At 40.8% G+C, this 15,927-nt stretch overlaps 1 protein-coding gene across 1 annotated transcript; it reads right to left on the reverse strand.

Annotated features, from left to right (window-relative positions):
* Nucleotides 1-13,947: 13,947 nt before the first annotated feature.
* Nucleotides 13,948-15,697, reverse strand: C4H8orf48 (chromosome 4 C8orf48 homolog). Its single transcript, XM_038328318.1, has one exon. The coding sequence runs from the start codon at nucleotides 15,605-15,607 to the stop codon at nucleotides 14,729-14,731; it is 879 nt and encodes a 292-aa protein (XP_038184246.1). The 5' UTR covers nucleotides 15,608-15,697; the 3' UTR covers nucleotides 13,948-14,728.
* Between the last annotated feature and the right edge of the window lie 230 nt (nucleotides 15,698-15,927).

The following is a 15,927-nucleotide window of genomic DNA, read 5'->3' on the forward strand; positions in this document are numbered from 1 at the left end:
TCACTGTGCGCTAGCAAGCCATAATTGTTATCAGATTGTTTTCTCTTGGATGGATATGGTCCAGAACTGTGAAAAACAGCTTTACTTACAGGAATGTGAAGGCAATCTGACTCTGTCGCCCACTCAACTGCTCTGGGACAGTCTAGGTGGTTAAGCAGGTGAACCTATCCTTCTTCAAGTGCACTCAAAAGCCATGTACTTCCTCACGAAACAAATGAACTTCTCTTAAATTAGAGCCAAAAGGTAGCCACGACCTCTCCCAGCCCCCACGCCCCTCCTTGTCTAATAAACATCACTTAACCACGAGTCCCAGATCTCTGTCTCTAGTCTCTGTGAAAACAGCTGCTAAGATCAAGTTAGCAGTAAATTCCAAATTGTTTTACATTGAGCCAAAAGTTCAATGTAAATGATATCAAGATTTTTATGTGAACTTTTACTCAGTGCCTTTTCTGTCATTTTTATGGAATGCACTTTAATTTAATTGCTGTGTTATCTAGTACAATTAAAGATTTTAATGTGCCATCCTCTCAAGCTTTGTCCATCACAATGGAATGAATTTATGCATAGTAGTCACATGTTGGAGAGACATAGCCTGCCTATTTCTCCACCGCCTCTGGGGCTTTCATTTTGCCCATCCTTCTGTTTCTGTCGCTTGCAGCTAAAATGGGCCAAAAGATGTACCACAATGACACCCACAAAATTCTAAATAATAGATTCTTCCTCATTCTCCCAGCCTTGCCTGGACTCTCTGCTGGCTGCCCCGCCCAGCAGCTCTGGGTAGTTAGCATGTTTCTCAGCAATTTTTCCTTTCTCGCCACCTTGTCACAAAGTTTATTCATTTTTGTCTCCATCATTTCTGCCAGTCTCTTCTTGCTGCTCATCAATGTTCTTTGCCATGGTCTACTTTTAGTCTTTCACACTCAATCCTTAGGCTGGAATGTCGAGGCCATTCAGATTACCTGTGCATTTAGGAGAACTAGGGTTTGGGCCAAAGATAGGGCTTAAAGTCAGCGCTGTTAAGCCCCATGGAAAAGCGAGGTAAGGATCCGAGGACCTAGCTCAGATACAGATGCTTCTTTAGCAAGCTTGAGACCCTTGATTGAATCCCCAGAGCGCAGAGAGAAGGGAGATCTGTGTTGTGAGGATCAAGGATTTGGGATTGCTAGACAATAGAGGTAATGTTTCTAAAGAAGGATGCATTGGTGCAAGAGCATGCCGATAGAATGGAAGAGGGAGACTATGAAAGCAATAATCCGGGTTTGACCCAAGTGTCTCTCCGCAGCAGGTTCAGTGGGGAAAAGCAAAGTGGAGGAAGACCCTTAGAGAAACGCTGATAGAAGCTTCAAACAATGTGACAAATTTGGTTGTCTACGTGTTCTAACAATTTAAAGTTTTTATTCCTTCTTTCCAGATAAACAAGGCCAACTGATTAAAGAGTTGGCAGCCCAGTTTAAAATGTAAAATAAATGTCACATCACTCTTCAAAGTCCAACTTTATTTGTGCTGTTCAAATGTTTGCTTTTATATTTGAAAACACGCGGTGCTTGGTGTTCTATAAATTTCTCCAAATAAACAGAAAACCATACATGCATGCATGTCTTTCCCACATTTATCATTTTGTTCAGCTGAGGCTTGTTTGGAAAATGTCTGTGATATCCAAAAACAAAAGTTCCAGATGGAGGAGGTGAAAATAGACCCACATTCCATCTGTTTTCAATCTCTCTCCGTTTTGGCTGTAGTTACAATGGAAGCACACCCTTTAAAAAAGGTGAAATCCTCACTTCAGATATGTGGGACTGACAGAGTGATCACTCACAAACTTCTGTCTCTTCTAATAGAAGTTGCAGCTGTAATCACAAATGTTTGTAGTGTAGTCAGGTGACCACCTGCTGCTTAGCCTACTAGCTTTGGCTCATTTCTGGCCAGCTCTTTTAACTTATATTAACCTGTTTTTCTTTATCTACCTTTTGCTTCAGGGCTTATTCCCTTTCTTACATCTGTAGATCTTACTTTCACTGCTTCTTTATGTGTGGCTGGCTGGCATCTGCCTGTCTTTTTACCCCCAGGCCTGTCCCTACTTCTCTCATCTCTTCCCTTCTCTTCTCTCTCGAGCCTAGATTTCTCCTTCTATTTATTCTCTCTGCCCACTGGCCCTTCCTGTCCTTTCTCCTGCCTAGCTACTAGCCATTCAGCTGATTATTAGAGCAATCAGGTGCCTTTGGCAGACACGGTGAAACATACAACACATCTTTTCATCTTTTTCTAATTAAACACATATCTTTACATTGTTAAACAAAAGCAGCATAAACAAACTTAACACACCTTTACACAGTAAAGTAAATACTCTGCAAACAATAATAAACAATAATAATAAACTAATAAACAATAATAAACAAACTTAACACACCTTTACACAGTAAAGTAAATACTCTGCAGCAGAAACAAATATAAGGCGGCTTTGCACACTTAAAATGATATTCCACAACATCTGTATGTAAGTATATGTTCTTGGGTTTGTGTATATGTGGTAAGTTTGTGTGTGAGAGAGAGAAAGAGAGAAAGAGTTATTATTCTTTTCTGTAAAGAAACACCATGATCAAGACTTATAACAGAAAACATTTAATTGGGGTTTGCTCACAGTGAGTTCATGACCATAATGGTGGGGAACACAGACAAGGTCCTGGAGTAGTAGCTGAGAGTTATGTCTGAACCTTAAATCAGCATCCACACCTCAGCCTCATCTCCGTCTCTTCTTATTCTCCCCCTCCTCCTCCCGTGCCCCCCTTTTCTAGTCCTTGTTCTTCCTTTCTTGAACGCAGAGGCATCCCTCCAGCCCCGACATTATTTCCTCAGTCCTTGAATACAAGGAACAAGTCTCCAAACTAAACGTCAAGCATCATGGCTTCGCAGCTGGATTCTGGTGCAGCTATAAATCAATCCCATGCGCTGAAGTCACTGTTACCAATCATGACTGCCTGCTTCTCTGGCCCGGGAAAGCAGAACTGTCATAGCTTCAAGGATAGCCCAGGCATGGGTAAAATTTGAAAGCTGCTCAGATAAGTCTAGCGAGCAGCAATACTAAAGAACTGTGCCTTAAAAAGCTCTTCAAATAAGATTCTACACTGACTTCACCAAAATACAACGCCGGGCATCTCATTCCTCTGTCTTCATTTCCTCTTGTTCTGGTTTGAATTATGATTCCCCAAAATTTGCATGTCGAACTTCTACCCTTGGTTCCTCAAAACGAGACTGTATTTAAGCTGTATTTACAGCTCAAATGTCCACAAAACAAATGATGACAAACATGACCAGGACCTTGAAGTGAGCTGAGAAGTAAAAAACAGTTTCTCCCACAGTCTCCTAGGGTTTCCAAAATAATAGTTCCTCGATTACACATTTTTAATTGAAAATGTGGGTGTTTCATATAGAATACTGAAAACGTGGTGGTATCAAATGAAGTTACATAATACAAGAGCCTAGTAGGAGAGAAAAAGACAAAGACGGGAAAGGGATATTAGACTGCAATACAAATGTCTTTGGAAAAAGAAATGGAGGGAATAGGCATTGGCTAGGAAGACTATTCATCTGTACAGTTTCAAGGAAGTTTGGAAGCAACCAGTGAAGAACCTTTGTGTGAAGGTGGCCCTGGGCAAGATCCCCACTTCTCACTTGAGTAGATCTGCCTCTGTCTCCCAGATAAGCTATACTGTAGTCACCTGCGACAAATGACATTCTCTGCTTCCGTCAACAAAAACAGGGCTTCTTCCTAAAAGACCATGTCTGTTTTCTTGTCTTGAGTTATGTCAGTAACTTGAAGGATTCAATTAAGATCCCAGTTTCAAGAGAGTCTATAAGGTAAAAATTAAGAGTAATTTTATAATTTTAAAATTCAACATAAAAATGTCTTCAGATTAGGAAAAATTCCCTTGAAAAATGGGCATGGATGTGGGTAGAAAATATCTGGTGATGAAACGCTAATCTAGGCAAAGTATTCCATTAAATCTCTGAGTTGATAGTATTACGAATTAGAGAGAGAAAGAGAGAGAGAGAGAGAGAGAGAGGCAAACTTGTAAATATACACATACTAATATATATACACAAATGAGCACGTTTCAGTTTTGTATCTATTTTCTTCTGGTTACTCTTAAAGTGTATGCTTTAAATTACACTAAACATAAATATTTCTCTTGCTAGGAAGAGGAAGTTGAAGAGAATGAAGTTTGGTGGGAAAAGAAGCAGGTAGAAATTAAGTCACATAAGTATTTTCTGTCCTGATAGAGTTCAGACCTGAAAGCCCACAGTGCCTCTGGTAAGCCGAATTGTGAATCTAAGAAAGAGAGCTGTTGGCACATGTAAGGCAACAGTCTGGGCTCATACAATAGTGGCTAATGGAAGGTACAATGTATTTTATTGAGTCAAATTAGTAAATTTTGCTAGAAGACAATGTAGGGTTAACTGTTGAGTAAAGTAAAAACCAACAAAAACTCAAAGGAAGAAGAGTAGAGTTTATACCAAGATTTTGCTGACAGTCCAGACCAAATACTTGGGTACATAATAACTCTGTTTACAGAAATGGAGACAAAAAATGTGGTTTTAGATGGAATTTCAAGAGTTCCGTTTGGAATTAGCTAACTGTTAGATGCCTATTCGGGACCAAATAGTTCACTTTTCCCTCTAAATAATGTAATTTATCTATTTGAAGTTCCCAACTCTAAATATAAGTAACTAAGGAGAAAATGAGTAGCTGAAGGAGAGATTTATGGAAAATAACTAGCAGTGAGAGACTAGGGAATCTGACTCAGAGGGAAGGAGACTCCCTGGGGACAGACACCCCATTTCATGACTAAGAGTTGCTAGACTGGCTGTTAATGAGCCTGAATACAGTTTTATTCCTGATCATTGTTCAGCTCCATATTCCCTTTCCCTTGTAGTTTATATCCTGGGAAAGATGGCACTGAAACCCAGGATGCTTCTTCAGCACTAGTGAGGAGGTGAATCTACACACGATCCAGCTCAGGAACTCACCTACCCTTCCCCTTCATCACAATGTAGGCAAGTCAGCCTCCTGTCATTTTCAAAGCCTGTTTACAAATCTCTGAAAATCTGATTCTATGCCAATAAACTTTTTCATCTCCATTGGGAATCAGAAGGAAGGAACGAGTTCTAAGCCTACTGTGAAATGTCAAAGCTTCTTAATAGAGATCCAACCAGGTCATCGAGGCCTGAGACAAATTAAACGCGACCATGTTAGATAGAGAAGAGGCACTGATCCGCAGGTATTACTCACTAGGCTTGGCGTTTGAAAGGGGACCATCTCATTTTTACACCATGACAACAATAATTGGCACTGTGAGCTGAATGTTTAGGCAACAGTCACTGCCACTGAGGGGTCTTGTTTCATTTGCTCTGGCTTGCGGACTGGCTCTGTGCCCTCTGGCAAGTGTGTGCTTTGCACTGTGCTATTTTGTGCTGCATTGGCTAAGTCCTCCCAAGCTTCAGAAATAGATTTAATTAACATAAATCAAAAGTTGACCATGGGCATAAGAGGAGTGGATGAGGGCCTCTTTTCATATGGTCCTGGGTTGTGTGTCTTGGCCCAGACCTAACCATGTATGTCAGATTGATTCATGTATGTTGGATTGCAGATTGTCTGTGACTAATGCGGGGCACAAAATGGTAACTCTTATCCTGCCTACAGCTATATATCTCAAAAAGGCATTGGCCATTTATTCTATAGAGGCCTTGGGGGAAACAATATATATTGTTTTTGTCTAGTTGTTGCTATAAAGTTCTTAAGAACCTTAAGAAATATGTTCTGATCATATCTTCTCTTTTGGTAATTAGGCTTTGAATACTGACCTTTGACTTGGCATTGCTAAGACATTTGTAATATCCTGAGTAACAAGAGCATCTTCTTTTCTAATGAAGTGACTTACGGTAGTAGGCTCCAATATACCCCAATGACAGGGGCAGTTTGCTGACTCTATTGGCTGCTGTGATAGAGTGTCTGAGGGGTAGAAAAACATGGGGTAGAAGGTTTCTTTTGACTCACAGGTTCAGAGATGTCAGTATAGCATGGCAGGAAGAGTGTGGTGAGGGAGAACATCTAACTTCAGAAAGACAGAAAACAAACAAGAAGCCATGCTGGCACGCTCCTGACTTCATCACTTCCTCCCCTTTTACTCCATAAATTTCATTAAATTCTACTTATATTCTTAAAAGTTGGCCCATTTTAAATTGCATCCCCTACAAGAGAGGGCTTTGGAATTCATTCAAGTGTCAAAACAGAAGCCCCTTATTGGTTCTTTCCCTACCCACACAAATGCCTTCACTGTGAGCCCTTGGAAGCTTTTTCTTTTATATCCTAGGCTCTCTAGAGCCCATGATTACCACAATTTTCCCATGGATTTGTGACATAATCCAATGACTTTCCAGACCATATGACATTAGTGTGATTCATGAGTAGAGAGGTCCTCCCAAGTCCAAACCCATGGCACTGCATGCTTTGCTCAGATCATGAAAACTGTATCGTGTAGACTCAGCAGACTCAGCATGGGCAGCAAGGACCCCCACTGAAACAAAAACATAGCAATGAGATGGACCTCAATGTGAGCCTTCTAGAATCTACAGGAAAGGGTGACCTCTTTGTTCCCCAACTCTTGCTAGTTGATAAGTTATTGGAGAATGCCATCCCTCTCTTGAATGCCCTCACTACCTGGGGTTTGTAAATGAGCAACGCTGGAAATCTCTAGACTTTCTATGTAGCAACAAAACGTCTATACATTAGAGCCTATCAAAGAGTTGCCTTCGTGTTCCTTAAGCCAAACAATCCAATGAGAACAAATGTAAACCAAGTTCAGGTGACTGTTTTATCTCTAGATTCTCTCTCTTGCCAAGAGCTTGTTCCAGTTATGCATTTTTACAGTTCTTGAGCCACGGCCAAGTCTTTGGCTATCTGGTCCAGCCAATGATAACAATAATAACGTACCCAAGTTTTCCTCCTTTGGGAGGGGGAAAAAACCCTAGGACTCTATTGCTGTAGAAATAGCTGCGATTTAACTTCAACTTACATTTGTGAACTTACTAAAGATGATGCAAAGCCTCGTTTAACCACTTGGAATACAGTGGTAACCAAAACACTCATTTCACATCTCAAAATACACAGCACTGGCTCGTGAATAATATGTTCAGTGGAACCTTTACTACCCTCACAGGTCAATCACAAGCTATTGGCCTCGTAGAGCACCATTATGGCATGTTAACATTTAACTGAATTAAACATAGCACATTTCAGTCAGGCAAACTTTTCCTTAAGTGTCTTGCAGCCATTTTAGACTCGTCTGTTGAGTTCTCTGTCTAAGTCTGTACCCCATTTTTCATCGGATTATTTGTTCTTTTGATGACAAGTTTCTTGAGTTCTTTGTATATTTTGGAGAACAGCCCTCTGTCTGATGTGGGGTTAGTGAAGATCTGCTCCCATTCTGTAGGCTGCCATTTTATCTCCGAGGAAACAGATGTCGCTTTTGTTAATACTGGGAGAAGGTTCAAACCAAGCAAGGTACAGCCCACTTGACTGAATCATCTTAGCCCCACCTGTTAGCTATAATAAAAGCCAAGCCAGTCTCAGTGACTTCAAGTCATCCCAGAACTATTTGAAAGCCTGCCAAACCCCTCCCACCCACCCAAACCCCTATTTTGGAGTTATTAAATCTTTTTATATCTTCTCAGTGCAAGCACGACATTATTAGTTTGGGCATCTAAAGCAAGGTTTGAATGAAAGGACCACATCATACTTCTCCTAAGCCTCAATTAATACCTCAGCAAACAGTGGGTTCATCAAAATCAGGCCTTATTATTATGCAGGCCACTCCCTTGTCACCTCCAGTTTCACTGGTATTTGAGGTTTACTGCAATTTGGAAAATATTTGAATTCTCCATTTCAACTGCTATTATCAACTAAGAATAGAAATTCAACTACAATTTACTTTCTCATTTCTAAAGTCCCCTATGCATGTACCTACCTTTCATCTGTCACTGCCAGATAAAAAATAAAGGACCATACTGAAGAGAGTCCAAATTCCAGTTTGTTGGTAATCCGCTTCACCATGTCCTTGCAGAAAGGTCTGAGATACAATGTTAGGCTTTATCAGAAATAAGCCAGCATCTTTGAATTATATGTATTCTGAACTAGATATGCCACACGTTTCTAAATAATTCTGAGATTTGAATGTGAATGAGGCAGCTGTTCCTTCTTTCTGCCATCCTTGCAATTCACTTATTTATGTTTCAAGAGTTTCATACTGGAAATGTTCACTCTGCAGGCTTGTTTCTGGGGACAGAATATTTTTGTGTACTCCAGATATTATAATATACAGATAATGGATTTGTATAGTGATATTCTAAGCGACCAGACACATTTTTAATATGTCAGGAAAAATCTATTGGTTTTTTTTTTTTTGTCTTTTTGATCTGATGGACTTACTATTTTTTATATGCTAGAATCGCTTAGACAAAGGTACAAACGGTTTGGAGAAATGATACTCATTCATTTTTAGTTTATCAAGGGAAATTCTTCCCAGTTTAAGTGTTAAACTTTGATCCTTGGGGATGAAACATAACTCAGGAGTTATTGCCAGGTGCTGTCTTCACAGATGAACTGGGTTTGGTTCCCAGCATCCTTTTCACACAGCTCAAAATGCTTGTAATTCCAGTAGCAGAGGATATCATACCTTCACCCAAAATCTGAGGATATCTGAGCTCACATGCACATACTCCACACATAGACACACATACACACATAATTAAACATAATAAAAATAAATCTTTTAAAGATACTTTATTCTATTACAAGATTATTGTAATAGAATAATTATTAATATTATTAAATATTAACGATATTATTAAATATTAATATTAACTGCATAGGTCCAAAGCAAGGGAAGAGAGTTCAATAAATGCTAAAAACCCACCCGAAAAAAAAATCATATGAAATCTCAAGGAACCCCAATAGCTAAAACAATCTTAGAAAGAAATGGGTTACAATTTTATGGTTCTTGATTTCAAAACCTTGAACATTTCCTAACTTTAAAAGGTAACTCCAAACTTAATAATAAAGTGCTGTGCTTCAGGCATAAGAATAGACACAGGTCTGGAAAGGTGGATCAGTGTGTAAAGAGCATGCTATGCAAGTGTGAGGTCTGAAGTTCAAATCCGCAGAATGTATGTAAAGCCAGGTAAGGAGCCCATGTCTACAGTCCCAGAGCTCTTATGGCAAGATGGGAAGTGGAGTCAGGAGAATCCCCAGGAACTAGGAGGCCAGCTAGCTTGGTATATTCACCAAAGGAATCTAATCTCAAAAAAAAGGTGTAAGACAAGGACCAACTCCAGAGATTGTCCTCTGAATGACACATACATATGCATACTCACATATATGAACTTTGTGCATGGGCACGTGGACGCACGCACGCACGCGCGCGCGCACACACAGAGAGACACACACAGACATAGAGACAAATGGAGTATAGCTTAGAGTTCACAAACAAATTCTCACCACTATACAGTTGACTAATCACAACCATGATGTCAACACCACTGATGGAGGAGAGCAGCTGCTGCAAGAATGGTACCAAGAGGAATAAACATCTAACTGTAAAATAATGAAATTGGTCCCATAAACAAAAATTTAACGTAAAAAAAGGCACATGGGACCCCACCCTTTAGTCTCCTGAAAAAATAACTAAGACTAACTATATACTTTATGTGAATGTAGTTCTGTAGGCCGGACAGTCCACAGCACAATGATATAACCTTTGATCAGCATCTAATAAAGACTTTTTTTATTGTGCTACAGTGGGCTAGAAGGCATCTGAAGTTGAGTTGGGCAAGACCACAAGCCCTTTCCTCAAAGTCAGGGATGCTTTCTAGGTGTCTTGACCTTGAGAACTCATCTATTCCTAATTACTCTCCAAAGCACCGCTTTGAAATAGTATTTACATGGAAATTTGGGAAATCCTCTTCAAATAAATTCTGGGACTCACAGGCAAGCCGTAACAAATGTAACTCTAAGCTTCATCATAAGATACTAAACTATACCACTATTAGTAGAAAAAGCAAAGGAAACCTGCAATTCCTTAGATATGGCAATGGATTCTTAATATAACACAGAAGAATAATGAACAAAAATTGTAAGTTGGACTTCATAAAAGTTACATGTTTATGCATCAGATGGCTTAATGGACTAGAGAGATAGATAACCCACAGAATGAGAACAATATATTTGCAAGTCATATACATGAGAGTAATTTAATAGTAAAATATGTAAGTCCTACAATTCAACAAAATTTACTAACAGCCCAGTTTTAAGTGATTAAAGGATTTGACCAGACATTTCTCCAAAGAAGATGTACAAATGACCATTAAGCAAAGGAGTTGTTCCATATTACTGAACATTTAAACAGAAAAATCAAAAGATCACTAAAATACTATTTTACACCTACTACAAATGCCTGCAATGTCTTTAAATGAAAAAAGAAAGAGATTGTCAATAGAGTGAAGACTGGAACACTTGAGCATCTCTGGAGGGAAAATCTGTAAAATACAGCTGTGTTTGTGGAAACCATTTCAAGGTTTCTAACAAAAGTTAAAGCTAGCGTTAGGGAGTGATCCAGCTAACTCTTTTTACAAAGACCCTGATTCTTTGTAGAGATCCCACCCACACAAGCTCATGTGACCCTGATTTCAACTAGGGACAGATAAAACAAAATGAGGAACAGGTGGTTAAATAGAAACTTACAGGGCACATTCACAACAGATCTATTTACGTTAATGAAAGAGCGACCACAAGCTTATTGTTGTTGCAATTAAACACAAGGAAAACGACACATACAACAGGCAATTATTCAGCAACAGAATGAGTGGGGTTTCTGTTTTGGCTTATTTGGGAAAAACTCCCAAGAAGAATAGAGCCAAAAGGTTACATATGCAATTGTAAAAGTGGAATTATTAGATTGCTCTACCCTTCAAACAATGGCTCTCTGAACACTAGAGACACGGATAACCCATTACCTTTTCTATAAAGGAAATAGAATGTCTCAGTAGAAAAAGGACCAATGATGCATATAAGTTTGAAGAAAAAAAAGCCTTTATGTTCCTATATACTGGCTGGTGAGATTTCCTAGAAAGACTGAGGCTATCTGTGGTCTGCTATCTATGGTTGATGGCAGCAGAACAGACATGATGCACTCAGAAGGAATAAAACTTTCACACACTGGCTGCCTTTCTGTTTTTCTACTTGATTCTTTTTTTCTTTTCTTTTTTGGTTCAGTCTGTGGAGTGGTGATGCTCACACATAGGGATGGTTTTACCTCCTCTGTTGTTCTGCTACATACAAGTCCCCTCTCTGTCAACACCCTTGTAGACATAACCAGAAGTCTACCTGACTCGTTTCCTAAGGATCACTCTACATTCAACAAAAAATCTACATGAACCACCCGGACCCAGCCCATTTCTTTTCCCGAGGCTTTGAAGACTATTGTGTGGTAACAAATCAGACCGGAGTATATGGTGGTGGTGCGAATTGATCAACTCAAGGCTCAGGCTCAGAAATGAAAGGAAACAGGAAGTTCCCAGAACTCCTTTCAAGGACACAGTTTCTAGTGATTCAACTTCCTCCCATTAGGTCCTACCATCAAGGTTCTACAATCTTCCAGTAGTTCCATAGACTGAGGACCGAGCCCATAAGCAATAATCACCAAAACCACAACTAGACAATATACCAAGACAGCATTGGTGTTTGTATTTGCTCAGACAGTATTGGAAGAACATCTAAGAAGCCAAATTGTTCATAGGTAAACATTACTACTACTTAGGCTACTACATGCTAATGTTTTACACTAAAATTTTTTGTGAGTTAAAGTAGAGAGATATTTTTTGCCCTTACTAGTAGATCATTAATCCCAAACTCCCTGAATTCAGTCTGTCTCGGGTTCTTATCTTGAGATGGATGGATGGCTGCTCTATACTCAAATCAGCGACAGATAAACATAGGAAGTGCTAAAATCTTGTAGGCTAGTGCAGAACAGGATTGGATGGTAGTCATGGGGACGAGACTACCCATACCCAGCCTTTCCATATCCTTTGACTCTAGGATCATGCAAACATAGTACTTACTTAAATCTACAAAAATATATAAATTACAATAAGTAATAAAGAGCAAGCTAGCTAAAATAAAAGGCATCAGTTTATACAACCCACATCTGTACATGCAAATTATATTGGCACAGAGAACAGGAAAGCTTGAGGAAAGACAAATCCTGTAGAGAAGCTTAAATACAGCAGAGAGAGCCTACAAAGATAACTGTGGGTCAGATGGGAAAGAACCAGTGTGTAGTTATCAATCAGTCTGGACTATTTCTGTAATGGAGGCAGGTTGATCCGAGCTGTTCTGCTTCAAATTAACAGAATTATTTTAAAAACCTTCATGCATTAGAAAAATAACTGAAACCTGGAGAGAGATAGGGAGAGTAGAAAAATATGGAGTAGAAAGTTAAAGGTTCCCCAAAGAGAGGTAATGGCAGGGGAATCAGTTACGGTCAAAAATACGGTTTATAATTTCCTCAATCTTTTCTAATCTGCTTACTATTGCCTTCTGTAAGGCCTGGATCTCCTGTCCAGAATTATGCTCCAAGGCCTTCATGGAGGATTCCAAAACATGAAGTTTGTCCAGTAGAGTTAGTATCTCATCCTTGGATAGAATTTTCATGGCATGAATTGTGCCTTCTTGTATTGACAATCTGTCAGCCAATCTGTCATATCCTTTAGACAAAGTCCGATTTTCACATTCAGCAGTTTTAATTCTCTCTGATAATGTTTCAGACAGGGACTGAAGTTTACGATCCAAATCAGCTGTTCTCTCCTCCGCAGCAATGAATCTCTCCTTAATATCAGACTGTAGTTTTTCTAAATTTTGCTCATTTGACCGAGTCATATCAGACAAAGCCCTATTCCCTTCCTTGAGACCTTCAAACTCTTTCTTGGTGTCAGTCTGAATTGTTTTTGCAAATACCTTGACCGACTTAAAGTTGTCACTCAAAACAGTTGTGCCCTTTCTTAAGCATTCAACCTCTGTCCTAAGAATCCTGGTTTCATTCTGTAAGGACTTTATCATTTTTCTATTTTCAAACCATGTAAGGGAGAAACCAAATACGAGAAAAATTGCAAGCCCTATAAACATCCAAGTTATGGGAATATCATATGTATCCTGTAATATTTCTACCATAGTATAATTAAATAGACTGCAGAAGCTTTCAACGGTGATATGGTCAGACATTTTTTTTTTAATCAAAAGAAATTTTACCTGTAATGACCGTTCCCTGCCAGTAGGTGGTGAGGGCAGTAACCGCTCGGCCAAACCGAGTCTGCAGTACCGGCGGAGCTCGAAAGCTGGGACTCCAGCAGTAACCGCTAGTCTCCGGCAGGTCAGGGCCCAGGCCGAACTCAGCCGGGACTGGTGCTGCCTGAGGGGTTAGCGAGCTCGGACTGAGTCACCCGCACACACACGTCCTTTGCTCCGTACAAGTGGGGCTGGGACAGGCTAGTCTGGGAAACTGCTCTGAAGCAATCAAGAGCCCAAGGCCGAATCCCTGCCACGCAGTGTGGGAACTGGAGCTGAAGGCTCCCAAATGCCCGAGTTGGACGCCAAATGAAGGTGCGTGGTTGATCGGCAGTTATGATTCACCAGACAAGCTTTAATATATATAATTCAGTTTTAATAAAGGAAAGGAAAGGGAACTTACAAATCCAAGGTTCCAGCGAGGAGGGCAGGAAAACAAAGAGCAGGCGGGCCACAGGCCTGCAAGATTTTATAAGTCAATATTAGCCTAAGGGGGACACGCCTTTAGACCAAGGGGGACACGCCTTACAAAACAAGGTTTTTGGCTAGGCTTCCCCTTCACTTACTGAGTTGATGTTCCATAGCTTGGTCAGCTTGATGTGTTACACAGCCCAAGACTACCTGACCAAGGATGGCATTGCCTACAGTGGGATAGACCCTCCCAAATTAATATTAGTCCAGTAGTAAATGACCACCCACACACACATTCCCATAGGCCAGTGTGATAGAGGCCATTCCTCAACTGATTTGATTGTTCCCTCTTCCCAGGTGATTCTAGTTTTTGCCAAGTTGACAGAAACTAACCAGCCTACTGTCTTAAGGGAATTATCATTCATTCAAGTATCAAGCCCACAAGCCAGGGAAGCATCCTAATCAAAATGCTAGTGCCTTTTTAAAATTTAGCTTTTATGAAATCCCCACAGCCATTTCATCAACAAAAGCAGCCACCCGTACCTTACATCGGTTTACTTCTTTCTCTCTGTACTGTCAACCACCAGTCCAAACTGCCAGGATCTATCGTTCTCCTAAATAACAAAGGTTTGATGGCTACTCCAATTATCTTCCATAATGTAAAAAAAAATCTATTGGATGGAATTGTTTAGACCATCATGAAGGAAGTAAAAGAAAATCTTATATTAGTTTCTAAAATCCCTCTACAAAAGATGGTAATTACTTAAATACGCGACAAGAACGTGTATGCGCATCACATTGTTATCATTAATCATTAATAGTCACCATCCCCTGGTTGGGCACATTCTATATCACCATTAACCGTCAGTGCCTCCTATCTGGTTGGATACATAGGTGGAAGAGCAGTAGAATACGTGTACACCCATCTTACACCTGCTTTGCATCTGTGTTTCCAAAACTGGGGCTCCTCGTCTGAATTTTCTCAGTCAATTTCTTCCAAATGACCCTGGGGTCATCTGAAAGCCTGGGGAAGCCCCGATGGGCATCTCCAACACGGGTGAGAAAGTCTGTGGTATGAAGGTGTACGTCTATTTTCTCTTGGAGCAGAAGCGACTCCAGCAGAGTCTTCCTGCGCTTCAGGAAGTCAGACTGAGCCAGCTCTGCCCTTTTGCTGTTGCAACTGGGACACTGCGAAGAAACATGCTGCTTTACCGCCCCTATGTGCGCTAGAGTCACCCTCGTGTTGTTCAAATAGATTCTGCTCAGCAGTTCGTCAGGAACGGTGCAATTGGAAGCGTCTACCTCTGAAGTCTCTGCAATCCGTCTGAGCGGCATCCTTTTGTGCCTGGGGCTTTTCTTTGCTCTTGAATCCTCTCTCTGGTGGATCAGGTTTACTTTAACAGAGCAAAAAGACTGGAGGGCATTCAGTTCTTCGGCGGATTCCCCAGGAGTTTCTGTTGGTCGTCTACTGTCGGGTTGATATCTTTCGGAATTAATTCCTTTGCCCTTGATGTGGTTGAGCCACTTTTCACTCAGCCTATGTTCCTCCTTCTGTAAGAAAGAACGTTCTGGCAGCTCGTCTTGTTCTTCTGAACTCGTAGTCAGCTTCCCACTCTCCAGTGAGCTCTCAGAGTTGTAGGAACAGGATTGCTCTTCCCCGGAGGAGCTGAGGGAACCAGAACTCACTACCTCATCAGTATAGGACCTGAGGATCTCTTCGGAAAGCTGAGTAGCGCAGACGTCCGTCTGGGCCGGGTCTCCTTGCTCTTCTGAGTCCCCCGGCTCTTGAGTAGATGGCCATCCCATTGCCTCGGACTCTGTTCGTCATCTGCTTTGTTCTGGTCAGAAATGGGCCTGGAATCAATAAAGATGAGCCCACAGGGCAAAATCTTAGATGTCTTTGGGCGCCGCCGGTCAAGACTTCCGGGTACGCCTTTTCTGGTTGCCGTGGCAACGCGCGCCAGTCATGCGCAGTAGTCTCTGTTGGCTTGCCCTCCCCCCCCCCTCTCTTCCCGCTCTTGCCAGGGCCGGCTCAACAGCCCTTTTATTCAGCTCCTTGGCTGCTCGGAATGCTGTTTAGAACACTGTGATTCAAGGGAAAAGACCTCAAACGCCTTTCCCTCCAG

The sequence above is a fragment of the Arvicola amphibius genome, chromosome 4, assembly GCF_903992535.2.
Source record: "Arvicola amphibius chromosome 4, mArvAmp1.2, whole genome shotgun sequence".
NCBI classification, from domain to species: Eukaryota; Metazoa; Chordata; class Mammalia; order Rodentia; family Cricetidae; genus Arvicola; species Arvicola amphibius.